Source organism: Tupaia chinensis, unplaced genomic scaffold, assembly GCF_000334495.1.
Source record: "Tupaia chinensis unplaced genomic scaffold, TupChi_1.0 Scaffold000274_1, whole genome shotgun sequence".
Classification (NCBI taxonomy): domain Eukaryota; kingdom Metazoa; phylum Chordata; class Mammalia; order Scandentia; family Tupaiidae; genus Tupaia; species Tupaia belangeri.
In genome coordinates this window covers 3213289-3227604 of record NW_006159756.1, presented here as the reverse complement: position 1 = coordinate 3227604, position 14316 = coordinate 3213289, and the positions used below count along the sequence as shown (strand labels likewise).

The 14316-nt window shown below is 51.6% G+C and overlaps 1 protein-coding gene across 1 annotated transcript; it reads left to right on the top strand.

Moving 5' to 3' along the window:
- The first annotated feature begins 289 nt into the window (after positions 1-289).
- On the top strand, positions 290-11732 carry LOC102503223 (uncharacterized). The gene is made up of 12 exons (XM_027772442.1): positions 290-400; positions 1167-1195; positions 5223-5303; positions 6387-6491; positions 7185-7190; positions 7388-7496; positions 7804-8044; positions 8142-8264; positions 8649-8862; positions 10482-10689; positions 11035-11189; positions 11320-11732. The coding sequence occupies exons 3-12, from the start codon at positions 5269-5271 to the stop codon at positions 11438-11440; spliced, it is 1317 nt and encodes a 438-aa protein (XP_027628243.1). The 5' UTR covers positions 290-400; positions 1167-1195; positions 5223-5268; the 3' UTR covers positions 11441-11732.
- The last annotated feature ends 2584 nt before the right edge of the window (positions 11733-14316 follow it).

The following is a 14316-nucleotide window of genomic DNA, read 5'->3' as shown; positions in this document are numbered from 1 at the left end:
CCCCAGCGAGCTCTCTGCCCAGGCTGGGCAGGCATGGACCAGGCGCTGTGGCGTTCCCACTGACAAGGGGCAGCCAGTGGGACACCCTGCTCTATATCACAGGGCAGCTGTGGGTCTGCGGATCTCGTTCCAACCCTCGAGTCCCTCCTCTGACTCCTCCAGGAATCCAGCTCCAGCCTGGATGCAGGCTTGCTCCATCTCAGCCTCCCACTGCTGTTGCTGTGTTGCCTCGCACGGTTGCCATGGCAATGCCCCTGGCTACCAGGATACCCATTGCTGCTCCAGAATTCTCTGCTTAGGCAGAGCAACTCTCCCAGCAGCCCGCCTAGAACACCTCCCCTAACCATGGTATGATCGTAGCACGTGGTCTGCAAAGTCGGACACTGGCCTCTCCAGTCAAGTGAGCAGGGGGAGAGGGTGGGGACAGGACCTGGTGCCAGGCAAGCGCCCACGGGTCAGGCCATCACAGCTCAGGGGACCACACTCCAGCTCAACTTCTCCCTAGCCACAGTGGAGAAGGACCGCATCCCAGCACACAGACCTCTTCTTTCCCAAGAAGCAAGGTCTCCCAGTTCAGCCAAATAGGGGTCAAGGGTGGGAAGGTCCCCTTGGTGAAGAAGAAGGGAATGGGGTCATACTGCCAGAGTTAGAGCTGTGTGGGAGGAGGGAGCACTCGAAGTTTCCAGAAGCCCTTCTTCAGAGGACTCCAAAGCCAGTTTGAAATCCCCACCTACAAGCCAGTAGGAAAGGCGAGGCAGAAGAGGAGCCAGGCACCTTGGGTCTTCTCTGGCTCAGACCGTCCCTGGCTGACCCCTGAGCTCTCCTGCCATTGCATCCAAGTGCTAATCCATCAGGAAGGCCCTGGCCTCAGGAGCTGGAGAACTAAGAACCCACCTGCCTAAACTTTGCCCAAAGGGCAGGAGTGAAAACTGTCAGAATTCCAGAGATGCACAGCCCCATCCAGGAATTACAAGGGGGTTTTGAGAAATGGGGTCCAAGGTTTCGAGTTGAGTCTCCCACCCCAACTAGGCGAAGCACACAGCCTGCATCTCCTGCCACAAACAAGGCCCAGATGAGCCAAGCATTCCCTCTCTGGTCTAGGATGACTCAGGGCAAGCCAGCCCCACACTGCGACCAAGCTTACTACGGCCCTCTTCCACCCACAGCCCCAGCCGGCCGAGGGAGCTTTTAGAAGGTGAGGCACATAGCCAGTGCTGCAGCAGCCTCTGCTGGCCACCCTGGCCTTCCACACATGGCCTAGGGCTGAAGGGAAGGCTAGGGCCTCCAGTCACGTGGTCTAGGATGACTCAGGGCAAGCCAGCCCCACACTGCGACCAAGCTTACTACGGCCCTCTTCCACCCACAGCCCCAGCCGGCCGAGGGAGCTTTTAGAAGGTGAGGCACATAGCCAGTGCTGCAGCAGCCTCTGCTGGCCACCCTGGCCTTCCACACATGGCCTAGGGCTGAAGGGAAGGCTAGGGCCTCCAGTCACGCTTCCATGAGTGCAGCAGCCTCTGCTGGCCACCCTGGTCTTCCACACGTGGCCTAGGGCTGAAGGGAAGGCCAGGGCCTCCAGTCACACTTCCATGAGCTCCTGCTGGCCACAGACAATCCTGGTTCCCACCTTTCGTCTCAGCTGAATCATTAACAGCAAGCACATGCACGCGTGCACACATATACTCAACTCTCAGATGTATCCCAGTGTGGACGATAAGGCAAACGGTCTCTGACCACAGCCAAGTTCAAGTCCCAGAGAGCTTGGGGCTCAGGCAGAGAAACCCTGAGCTGGAGACCAACGGCCCTCTCTCCAGCTCCCACCAGAGGGAAAGTTACTCCCTTTCAGCCAGCTCCAGCAGGAGATTCCGAGTCCCCTGTTCTGAGCTAGGGCATGGGCATCCTGGCAGTCCTACGGGGGAAAGAGGGAAAGCAGACATTGCTTTCAGAGAAGAGCAGGGGCCACAGGATGGGAGGAAGCACACGGGAGCAGAGTGCTAACACTGCATGCGTCCAGCAGATGGCAACCCCAAGCAGCTGCTTCAGCACACCCCACTGGGGCTGGGCGGCCTCCTGGGCTGGTTGCCTCCTAGGGCTGTGGGAGAGCCTCTACCCTCCTGCCAGGAGAGTTACATGGGTTGATTCGGGGCTCGTCTGATACTACACATGTGACAAGCAAGCAGCCCAGCCAATCAGATACCTGCACTAGGAGCCACGTGGGGGCCCTGAAGGCACAGGGGCTCATTCTCTCTGAGTAACCACCTCCAGACTCATTCATTCATTTTAGAGAAAGAGCATAGGCGTTGGTAGGCCGGAGTCTTCAGCATTCATGTCCCCATCCACAAAATGGAAACATTAGCATCCCTATGGGTGGGTGGTCATGAGAGCAACGTCTGTACAGCACCTGTATTAGTGCCCACGAGAGCGCCAAATCAATGAGCTTTAGTTCTGGAGTGTGAGGCCTTGAGCTGGGAGGGAAGATTTGAACGTGAATGAGAGTTCCTCATCACAGGAACCCTCGGTACACACAAGAGTACCCTAACTTGTCTTTCTTTTCTTTTCTTCTTTTTTTTTTGGGGGGGGAGAGGTTTTCGCTATAGGGTGCGTGTGCTCGCCAGACAGACAGAGAGAGACAGAGAGACAGAAAGCGAGAAATCACCCCCCAGGGGGGATGGCCACACCGCAATCCCTTCTCCTCCATGCTCCTCTTGAGATCTTGGGCACGCACACACACGCGCCCTGCATGAGCTTAAGCCACTGGGTCTGGGACTCAAACCACAGTCAACTATGTGGGAGCCCAGCGACACAGCCATTACACTAACTGCTGCTCCCCCTAAGTTGTCTTTCAAGTGCATGGAACTCGGAGAAAGGCTGAATTGGTGAGTAGACCCTGTACCAGGGCAGCACAAGAGTTTGGATTCCGAGCTCCTAAGGAGACAGGTCCCTTCTGGCCTACATAACCTGGGGGTCTCGCATCACCTCAGATGGCTACTCGGTCAATACCTTTTCTTTAGTTCAGATAGGAGGACTTTCCAAACTCATCCTCTCCAGCATGAGCTGGGGTGCGCCACACCAGCCTAGCCTACTCCGGGCCACGAGAGAAGGAGTAGGCCCAGATGAGCCCCACTGTAGCCGCCTCCTCTCTTGTACCAAGGAAAACCAAGATAAGGCCCCACCACCTTTCACGTGGAGAAAGTGTAAAAGAACAACAAAGGGGGGTTTCCAGAGGCAAGAGGCAACTACATCTGTTCAAAACACCAACTGCTCAAATAAGGGATGGAGCGAGGGCTGAAGGGGGCTTCTGCTTCTCTCACAACCTGTGTGAAGGAGACATGAGGACTTTGACAGCAGTTAGCACGGCGGGAAAACGTGGTGTGGTACAAGAACCGCAGGGCTGATTCACCCTAACTAGGTTGACCAAGGCAGTGTCCAGGCCAACTGGACTCCGAGCACAGCCCCTTGAGTATGATGGCCCAACCTCGCTCTAACTGGAGTGAGTTCAGAGACGACAGCGTGGAACTTGACATCCTGCTCATAAAGGAAAATTGAAAGAACTGGAAAAAAAGAAAAGAAAAAGGTCAGGGCCAGCCCAGCAGGTGGCATGGAGGTTAAGGCACTGGATCCCACATGAGCAACTACACAGTTCAAGTCATGGACCTGGTGGCTTAAAAAACATGCCAGGCACATGTACGTGCATGCCCAAAATCCTGAGAGGAGAACAGAGAAGGGATTGTGGTGGGGCCATGCCCCCAAGAGTGCTTTCTCCAGGGTCTAGTAGCTTTCTTCTAAGGTCAACACACCTGTAACACTACTTTCTGAACATAAAGCCAGTGAAGGGAAGAAATGTTTTACTGTCAGCCGTTTGAACACAATAGATCCCAAAAACAGTCTGCTTCAGGTTCACTGACCCACATCGCCCACGACTACAGGATGGCACAGGTTCAGAAACCGAGTTGCTCTGGTCTCTTCAGTCTGGCCTGAGCTCTGTTTATGACTCTTCAAGAGTTATTTATTTTATTTTATTTATTATAAATAATGGAGCGGGTGGGGGAGGGGGTCAGCAGTTAGTGTAATGGCTATGTTGCTGGACTCCCATGTAGTCGACCACGGTTTGAGTCCTGGACCTGGTGGCTTAAACTCACACCAGGCGTGTGTGCGTGCATGCCCAAGATCCTGAGAGAAGAATGGAGAAGGGATTGCAGCATGGCCATCCCCCCTGGGGGTTGACTTCTTGTTTTCTGTCTCTCTGTCTCTCTCTGTCTTTCTGGCAAGAGCATGTTCCCTATAGCAAAAAACCTCTCCAAAAAAAGAGAGAGAAAAAAACAAAGTGAGAAAGCAAGCTGCCAGGTCCAGGACTCAAACCACAGTCAGCCATGTGGGAGTCTAGCACCTTAACTGCTATGCTACTTGCTGGCCCCTCTGTTTATGACTCTGGAGATCCACCTTGACAACCCCCTCCAAAGTTAGCTGTAGGCACCCCTCCAGGCCCTCTCCACTGACCACCACCATCCTTGTCTAGGGTCCTTCGTCCTCTTTCTCGTCTGCCTCTAGCACCGGCTGCCATGTTTGGTGCTGCTGTTAGATTGGGGTGGAGGAGAAGGAAGAGGCCCTCTGTAAGATGTATCTGTAAATGCGATTAAATCTTCTGCATGTAAGTTAATTTCCTGCTACCTTATTATGTAAAAAAGTGCCTACTTCCTCTCCTGTATACGTTTCAATACAAAACCCTCCTCCTAGTACAGTGACCCTGTGGTCCCAGGAAAGGAAGTATGTAGGGTCTGGGAAGAAAATGTATCCCAACACATCTGAAACTTCGTCACATAGAAGGGCTGTCTGTTTCAGTAAGCCCCAAGTTGAAGAATTCAGGCACACTGTTAGGCCACAGAGAAAGACAATGAGAATAGTTAGAATTGCTCAGGAATGGGATGCCTACGACCGTGCCTCAGAAGGACAGAGTGGAAGGTGTGGGAACACAGAAGAGAATGGCATTTCACAGCAACGTGGTTTGTCAGGGATCCCAGCGCTCGAGTGAGTGCGAGGGTCAGCTCCCGCTGACACCCTCCACTCTGATTCTAGGTGAGTATCGTTCACACTGACTTTCCATGGGACCGGAGGTGGGCACAGCAGTTGAGCTCGTAAGCTGATGGAAAACACTTCGTGGGGAACGTGGAGTGACTAGAAGTCCCTTAAGGCATGTTCCGACTCAGATTCCTATTTTGTGATTCCAGGTCCTGAAAGGGAGCCAGCTACTGGCATATCTACACAGCTGACAAGATGCAGCTCAACCCTCGGTCTCAGGACAACACCTGGTACGTGTGTGTGCGCGTGTGTGAATGTGTGTGTGGTGGGTGAGGGCAGGAAAGAACAGACATCTGAAGGGCCAGAGCATGAGTACACATACATGCACACACACACGCACATGCACACACACACGCACACTCACTCACTCACAATGGAGATCCAGAGTAAGACCTGCAGTTTGTGGCGGAGACAAGGCCCAGCAACATGGAGGTCCAAGCACTTCCACAACCAGCTCATGTCCTAGCTGCGATCCCAGCAGTCTGTGGCTGGGGACACAGCCTCTTGCGCCTCCTCTCCCCCCAGCCAGCGCAGCAGCTTTCTCATTCAGAGAAGGCCCACGGCAACCTCAGACACCACGCCTCAGAACCAACACCCATTTGCCAAAGCCCAGATGCCCACGTGGGAGCTTGGGAACAGAAGGCTGAGTGGAAATGCTTCTGCCCATGGGACCCAAAAGGCCAGTGGGCCAGAGTGCCCCTCTGCCATCTCTGTGCACTTGGTGACTGGTGACTGTGAGCCGAGTGTGCTCTGGTCATCCCACCACCCAGTATCCCCTTCTCACTGGCCCCCCTCACCCCAAAGCTCCTCATCTCTGCTTCCCTCCCTCAGATGCAGGGTAGACAGGCAGAGGATTCAGGAGGTTCTTGTCTGGGGTCCTGCTCAGACCCCAGGTGAGCCCTCCCCACAGAGTTCTCCTGGTCTGCTCTTCACTACCACTGCAGCCCTGCCCCCACTGCAACCACAGTAAAATGGCCCTTGGTGGCCAGCTTTCTCCCTCCCCAGACCCACCGCAGGACACCCACCCACTCACCCTACTCTATCCCGCCACATTACACCAGCCAGTTGAAAATGTGACTTTCTTCACTAGCAAACAACTGCCCATCCTCTCTGAATCTCCCACCTGGACTCACGAACTCTGAATCTGGGGTTCTACTTGGTCCAAAGCATAGCCGGTGATGAAAGCCACCCTCCCGCCCTCTTCAAGGTCCTGTGGGTATGGCCTTCCAGCTTTGGAGCAGCAAGGGAACAAAACCCCTGACTCAGCTCTACCCATCCTGTGCTTCTAGAGACTTCTCTCTCCTGCCCCTTAGGAGACATAGACACCAGGGCAACTGCGCCAAGCCTGAGGGTGGCGTGCCCTCCTCTCCGGAGTTCCACCAGTCTGACCAGGAGACCACCACTGAGCAGCTTCATTGTAAGCAACCGGAAAGAACCAACCAATTAGCAATGTTCACTTAGAATGACTGCTTCTGCAGCTGGCTCAGGTGGCATATGCCTGTAATCCCAGCTACTCTGGAGACTGAGGCAGGAAGATCATGAGTTCAAGGCCAGCCTTGGCAACATAGCAAAACCCTGCCTCCTTATAAATAACATAAGGCTTTCAAGATGTCATATGGAACCAGCCCCACAGAACGGTGTAGAGTCCATATGGTTGACCACGGTTCAAATCTCAGCACTACTGGCTTGAAAATCATGCCAGGCACGTAAGGGTGTGTGTCCCAAATCCTGACAGGATGAAGAAGTGGAGAAGAGGTTGCAGTGTGATCATGCCCCATTTGGGGGAGGGCGGTACTTTCTCCCTCTCTGTCTCTCTGTCTCTCTGTCTCTATCTCATTCACTTGTACACTCACCCTCTGGCAATTAAAAAAGGATATGTCCTTCAGTGCAGAGACCCAGCACCCTCCCCATCCCCCCACCAGTTACTGACCCAACCTCAAATAAATACAAACTGGGTCCTGGTGGACGCCAACAGCACCTACCTCTCCCCTTCAGCTTCTCCCTCTCTGTCTCTCTGTCTCTCTGTCTCTATCTCATTCACTTGTACACTCACCCTCTGGCAATTAAAAAAGGATATGTCCTTCAGTGCAGAGACCCAGCACCCTCCCCATCCCCCCACCAGTTACTGACCCAACCTCAAATAAATACAAACTGGGTCCTGGTGGACGCCAACAGCACCTACCTCTCCCCTTCAGCTGGGCCACAGGTAACGAGGGCTGCCAGGAGGGGGTCGGGAAGACTCACTGGGATGAGGTTTATCTTTCCTACCTTCCTAATTCTGAAAGAATTTAAAGTCATATAGTTCAGGCACAGGCTCTCCTGGGGCCGGAAGACCCCGCCTGCCTCACTCTTCAGAGAACACAACCCTCAACCCCACCCAGCAGGAGATGCTGGCTCCTGAGAGCAGCAAGCCTGGAGTTCAGGTGAGGCCAGGAGTGAGATGGAAGTGGGGTCAACAGGGCCTGGCACGTGAACCAAAGATGCAGCAAACACTCTCCAAACACTATGCTAGATAGTTTATTTCAGATCTTCTCAATGACCCAGAAAGGGATCTATTACCCTGATTTTTTTAATTAGGAAGTTGTGTCTCAGGTGCTAGAAGGGGACATCTGCCCAGTTTCTGATGGACTCTCACTCTAGAAGACACACCCCCCACCTTCCCCTACTCAGCCTCAATAATGAGGGGAAGGTCAGAAGGACCCCCTCTGAACAAAGTGACCTTTCCACTAGGGGGAGCAGTTGCAGAACGCAGCCTTGCAGAAGTCGGACTCCCCAGAGGAAATAGCCCCAGGAAATATTAAATATCGCTTGGAGCCCCTTCCCACAGCTCCACTCCAGGTGGCGCCTCCAGGCTCCTTCCGCCAGTACTTCAAGCCTCGCTGGTTCCCCTTGGGTACCACCCACGGAGAAAGTTTCAAGCCGTGGAAGATAGAGCCTGTGGCTTACTGCAGGGAGAAGTCCTCCCATTCAGGTGAGACAGGCTGTGTGGTGCAGGTAATGGGGACAGAGCTGCACAAGGCGAGCTCTGAACTCTCTTTTCCAAACCCACTTTCCATCTCCCCGCCCAGGGGCACTCCCGTCCCTCAGACAGATCCCAATAGTGGGAACCACCAACCCAGAAGGATACAGGAAGAAGCGAGGATCCCAACCTTCTGTCTTTAAGAGCTCTTCGGGCATTATTTGGCTACAAGGTCAGCCAGGGTCTCTCTGGGAGAACACCACATCCACTTCCCCATCTTGGCCTTCCCTTCCTCCCTGCTCCCAGCTGGCAGCCCTGCAGTCCAGCTTTCAAAGCAGATAATCCAAAAGGGACTGCAAGCCACTCTGAGATTCCACATCAAAGACCCTCCGTGCTGGTTTGGGGGAGACAACCCAGAAGGTCAGAGTGGTAGAAGAGGCAACAGAGGCCTATTTGGGGGCCTACTCTCCCCATTTTATAAGAAAAAGGGCAGGGGAGGGGCAGAAACAAGACAAGGCTTAATGGAGTTGAGCAGGAGCTGGGCGGGAGCCAAGGCAGGGGTCCAGAGTCCCCATCTCTGATCCCATGACTTTCCTCTGTACATCTTGCTCCGTAGGTGACCATGACATGACCACGACTCGTCAGATTTCCTTCCAGAGACCTCTTCTTCGTCAGCCGATATTCCCTGTTCATACTCCTGGCAGAAAAGTGGCATCAATATTGCGTCCAGGCCACGTGGAGTACAACAGTCAGTCTCACAATGTCTTCCAAGGCCCCGGGTGGAGACAAGTCCTCCCACCGGACCCAGACAAGAGCAGCCAGGCGATCCAGTGAGTAACCAGACATCTGGCAAATTTGACACAGAGTAATCAGGGTTTTTTGTGGGAGGTAGCCCAGAGGAGGGCTCTAATTCCCAAAACAGAAGTAATAACTTCAGAACTCAAACATCTGTCCATGTCACAGACATAACTGTAGAAAGCAAGCGTACAGAACTAATTATTTTGGAATCTTAGTTTTCCTTCTAGCTCAGTTTTACTTAATCTCCCACCTCTAAGATTTAAGAAAGAAAAAATGGCATCTGCTCATCACAACTGGGGGGTCAGCCCCCTCCCCATACATCCATGAGAGACGTGCACCCCATTTGCAAGCCAGGAGGCGGAATAGCCAGGCTTACCCAGTGCCCACGGAAGTGTGGAGGATTGGGCATTCTACTTGCTTGTCCTTGTCAAGGCTTCTCCCCTTACTAAAGGCTGCTGGTGAAAGGGCTCAGAGTAGCCCTGCACATCGTCTGACTCCTGCGGCCAGGTAGCAGGCCCAGTTCAAATCAAAGCCGACAATATGTGACTCACAACCACAGGCCCATTCCAATGGTGAATGAAAGGATAATCTTCACCCCGAAGTGACCAGAGACACAAACATAGTGAAAAAGACAGGTCTTCCCATCAGCAAACATGTCCAAGCTCCTGTTTCCCAAGATACAATTATATCTCCATTTTTAAAAAATGTTTATTATTAAACATGAGAGAAACATGCAGAGAGAGATGCCCCCCCCCACCAATGTGGTCTCCACACCATGATCCACCCCCAGTCTCAGGCGGCCTGGATCACAGGTACACATGCACTTGGTGTGCCCAGGGAGGCCCTAGGACACGAACCCAAGACCTTCCCCAAGTGTGTTCAGCTGCACCCAGACCCCATTCTCTTAAGCTGCAGTCTCTAGCTACCTAATAGGGTGTTTCAGAAACGCTCCCCATGGGCCTATCCTTCAGCTGCAGGTGTCTCATCCCCTCTGCTGAGCCATAGCATGATAAGTAAGTAGTGTGAAAAAAAAAAAAAAAAACCAGATAAGAAAAGCTAGTCTTATTTTCAGAGATGCAATGAAGAAATTTAAATTTGATTTTAATTTGTACCTGAAAACACATGACATGGTTTAGGCAAACCCACAGATGAAAGGTAAAGAAGCAAGCTGGTGGCATAGTGCCCTCTGTCTGGTGCCTAGACAGGCTCACAGGGTGGACCTATTTTTCCCATGCAGCAAACATATCCAGCACTTACAGAGGGAAACTGCCCCTGACTGGCAGCCCATCACTCACCTGCTGGGCTGGCCAAGGCAGGGGATGATGACCATCCCGGGTGGGAGCAGCATGATGACGCCACACTGAGCAGGGTAAGGCCCTCAGGCTCTCCGCCAAGAGGGAATCAGTTGAGGGTCCTAGCTGCTCCTTCAGAAGTAGGGGCAGAAAGCAAGGGGAAAAGCCTACCCTGTCAGGATCTCCAACCCCATTTTCCTTGGCCACTGCAGAAATATGGGTTTCCCTAATCGGCAACCACTCGCAAACTGTTCTTACCCTGGCTCAGACATAATGTAAGTATGCACTTAAGGTATGCTTGATGCTCAGTGAGTACTTCATGAAGGCCACAATTAAAACTCTCACTGTTATCTTCCCAGACATGCATTCCTCTCTTCCCAGATGTCTTATCTACCTTCTCTCAAGTCCATGGTAAAAAGAGTCAAGGGTAAGTGCCCCGTTGACACACTTGGGGTCTTGAAAGCCAAGTTCCCAACGGAAACTACCAGCCAGCAATTCTTCCAGGACTGGGGAGCTCAGTCCCAAGTGCGCTTCGGACCTCACGAAAGAGGCTACGGAAAGGGCCTGGTAAGGACTGCTGTGGACAGGAAACGGCCCCTCAACCCTCCCCTCGCCTCTCACCTGGCTCCTAGGGTGAAGAAGTCTAGGGGAGGGAAGAGGAATCTGATGTTTCAGTTTGGGCTCCTTCCCAACTCAGAGCAATTGTGAGCAAGTTAACCCTCTCCACACAAGTGTTTCCTCAACTGCCAAGACAAAGAAAATGAGCCATGCTTACTAAACATGAGATTGCATTGTTCCCTGCAACAGAATAAAGTCACACTCCTCCTAGCTCCTTAGCTGAAGAGGGTGCTGAAAGTGATACACAGGAGAGAGTTAGCATTTTTTCGGCTGACTACCTCTGTCTCCTCCCAGTGGATGGGCTCCCAGGCTCTACCTGGAGATCAGACGACCACCAGGACCACCTACATGCCCCTGTTTACCGAGAGGGTGAAGCTGTGTCAGCCCCAGATCAATAGCATCAAGTCTGAGGCAAGCAGCTTCGCTACCAAGCCCAAGAAATCACTCAGGTACAGGGGAGAGATAGGGCCACGCCCAGAGGCAGTGACACAGACTGCAAGTGGCAAAGAAAACCAGTGTCAGCGGGGAGATGGGCCCCAGCTCCAGCCCAGCCCTATCATCTCTCTGATATTTTTCCAGGCCAGTCCAGGTGCCTGAAAGTCAGCTGCAGCAGCACGTGTGCCCGGAGAGCAGGTCAGGAGAAAGAGATCGCTTGGACAGCCTACGTGGAAGCACACGGTTCCATGCACACATGTCCTAAACTCAAACTGAGGACGGAGGTCTCCAGATAGCTACTTCACAGCCTGGCTTCAGCTCCCTCACTGGGCCCGCCCAGCCACACCCTAACCCTAAGCCGGCTTTCTCTGGCACTCATTAATTAGGGTGAGTCCACACTGTAACGTAAGGAAGCACTCTGCATCCTGGAAGGGTGGTGTGGTCCAGGAGGCAGGAGTGAAAAGGAAGTCATCCCGCAAACCGATGACTCAACAAGCCAGTGGCCAAGCATCAAGGCATCTTCAGTCACTACCAATAGTTCATTAAATCCTGCTTGAGCCAGAGTGTCTGCTCAGTGGTTCTTCTTCCTCGTTTTGCATGTTTTGAGATACTGTTCCCATACCACCAAGTTCACCCTTTGAAAGTGTCTGACTCAGTGGGATTCAACATTGCTCACTGCTTCTTAAGCCTCGACTTGGAGTAAGAGAGAAGGCGAAGGGAAGGAAGGTGAGCAAGAGGATCTGAAGTTGATAAAGTGAAAACAAAAACCTCCACATAGAGAAAGGGTCCCAAAGTTTAAATAAGGCAGTTTCAGATAAAAACCTAAGTACTAGGTTTCTTTCGTAAAAATCTTTACCAGGACCAGCAGTTGGCATAATGGCTATGTCGCTGGATTCCCATGTAGTTGACCGTGGTTCGAGTCCTGGACCCGGTGGCTTACACTCATGCCGGGCACGTGTGCATGCGTGCTCAAGATCCCAAGAGGAGAATGGAGGAGAATGGAGGAGAAGGGATTATGCCCTGGCCATCCCCCTCCCCCCTCACCCCAGAGGTGGTTTCTCACTTTCTGTCTCTGTCTCTGTTTTTCTGGCGAGCGCATGCACCCTGAAAAAAAAAAAAAAAAAATATATATATATATATATATTTACCATATTGTAGAGGAGTATGCTTCTGGAACTAAGGTAAAGATAGGAAGAGGAAGAATATGCAATTGAATACAGTCACCTACATCCTTGAGATTCTAAAGCTTACTATTTTGAAAAGTTTATACAGACCCAGGACCCTGCTTTCCTTACCAGAAAAGACAGATCACACTGCCCTCTAGTAGCCAGCCTGGAGAATGACAACCAGCCAAGAGACAAGGCTGGGGGTCTCTGCTCTACACCACATGCTGTGTCCTCACATTTAAAGAGAAATCAGAAGGGGAGAGTTTATAATTTTTGCCAATGCCTACTAAACACAGAACTCACCTGGAATAGAATCTATCTGCTTCCCCTTCACCTCAGTCTCTGCTTGAAACAGATAATAAATCCCTTTGTGGGGGCGGGGGAGGCAACTTGAAATGTCTAAAGTATCTGTGCGTTCTGCCGCCCTTCATTTTAGGCAGGTCTCACTGTGCCGTGATCCTCTCAAGTAGCTGGACTACAGCACGTGCCACCACCATGCCCTGGCTCTTTCAGACAGAGGCTCATTATGTTGCCCACACTGGTTGTGAACTGGCAATCCTCCTGCCTCAGCCTCCTGAGTAGTTGTGAGGCTACCGGCAGGTGCCAGGCACCCAGCTTGTTCAGGGTAGCAGGGGATCGACCCCAGGTCTCCCAGGTGGTCTCCGCCTAGGAGCAGCATCCACCAGTGTGCACTACCACGGTCAGGCCATTTGTGCCCCTTCCAGGAAGCTGTTTATAAGGAACATCTTATGGGGTACCCCAACACTCAAATTAAAACCTGAACCCCTGGGCCAGCCCTGTAGCCTACTGAATGAGGGAGCCAGATCCCTTGGGCCATCGCTTGGATCCTGGCCTTGGTGACAAAAAACACACCAAGTACACATGCACACATGTTCATCCAACAGGATGGAAACATTGCAGAAGGGATTGCGGTGTGATTTTGCCACACTAGGGGATGTTTCTCCCTCTCCCTCCTTGTTTCTCTCTCTCTCTCCCTCTCTCTCTCTCTCTCTCTCTGGTAAGCACATGCATCCTCTGGCAATTAACAAAAACAACAACAACAACAACAAAAACCTGAACCCTTACAGACACAAAAATCTAGCTGTACAGAAGAGACATGGCAATGGGTTAGGAACTAAATGTACTCACTGTTGCACAAGGAGAGGCTGGCTCGTGAAACAGTTTATGAAAGCACAATCTTAAAACCAGAAACAGAATACGATCCAGTGTCCACAGCCTGTATTCCTTGAGGCTTTATTTTAATATAAACTTTTTATTTTGGAATTTTATATTTACAGAAAGTTGTAAAGACAGTACAGAAAGTCTTATATACTCTTCACACAATTCCTCAAACAATAACATCTTACCCAAGGGGACTTGGAAATGCTCGTGAAAAAATGAAATTAAAGTACGAGTTTATTTTGGTGCAAAAAAAAAGTTGAAATCCATGCCGCTTTTTTCATAATACACACTTCTCATGGACTTTTTCATAATCTCTTATATATATAACATGCATACATATACATATATATGTACATATATGTGTTGTACATATATATATATATTAAAAAATGCCCCAAGTGAAAATGAGCAAAAAATTTGAATAAACATTTCTCCAAAGAAAATACATACAGATACTCAAAATAATCAGCTCCTAGGAAAATGCAAAATCACCACTTAGGATGATTGTATCAAAAAAACAAAACAAAAAAAAAACAGAAAAAAGTATTGGCAAGGGGAACCAGCAGTTAGCGTAATGGCTATGTCGCTGGACTCCCACGTAGTCGACCGCGGTTCGTGTCCCGGACCCAGTGGCTTAAAACTCATGCCGGGCACGTGTGCGTGCGTGCCCAAGATCCCGAGAGGAGAATGGAGGAGAAGGGATTGCGGCGTGACCATTCCCCCTGGGGGGTGATTTCTCGCTTTCTGTCTCTATGTCTCTCTCTGTCTGTCTGGCGAGCGCACGTGCCCTGCA

Bases quoted from the DNA above. Each gene is read 5' to 3' on its own strand.
- LOC102503223 (XM_027772442.1), top strand. From the start codon at position 5,269: ATGCAGCTCAACCCTCGGTCTCAGGACAACACCTG. The intron at 8,863-10,481 runs GTGAGTAACCAG...TTATCTTCCCAG, and splicing joins AAGAGCAGCCAGGCGATCCA to ACATGCATTCCTCTCTTCCC. The intron at 11,190-11,319 runs GTACAGGGGAGA...ATATTTTTCCAG, and splicing joins AAGCCCAAGAAATCACTCAG to GCCAGTCCAGGTGCCTGAAA.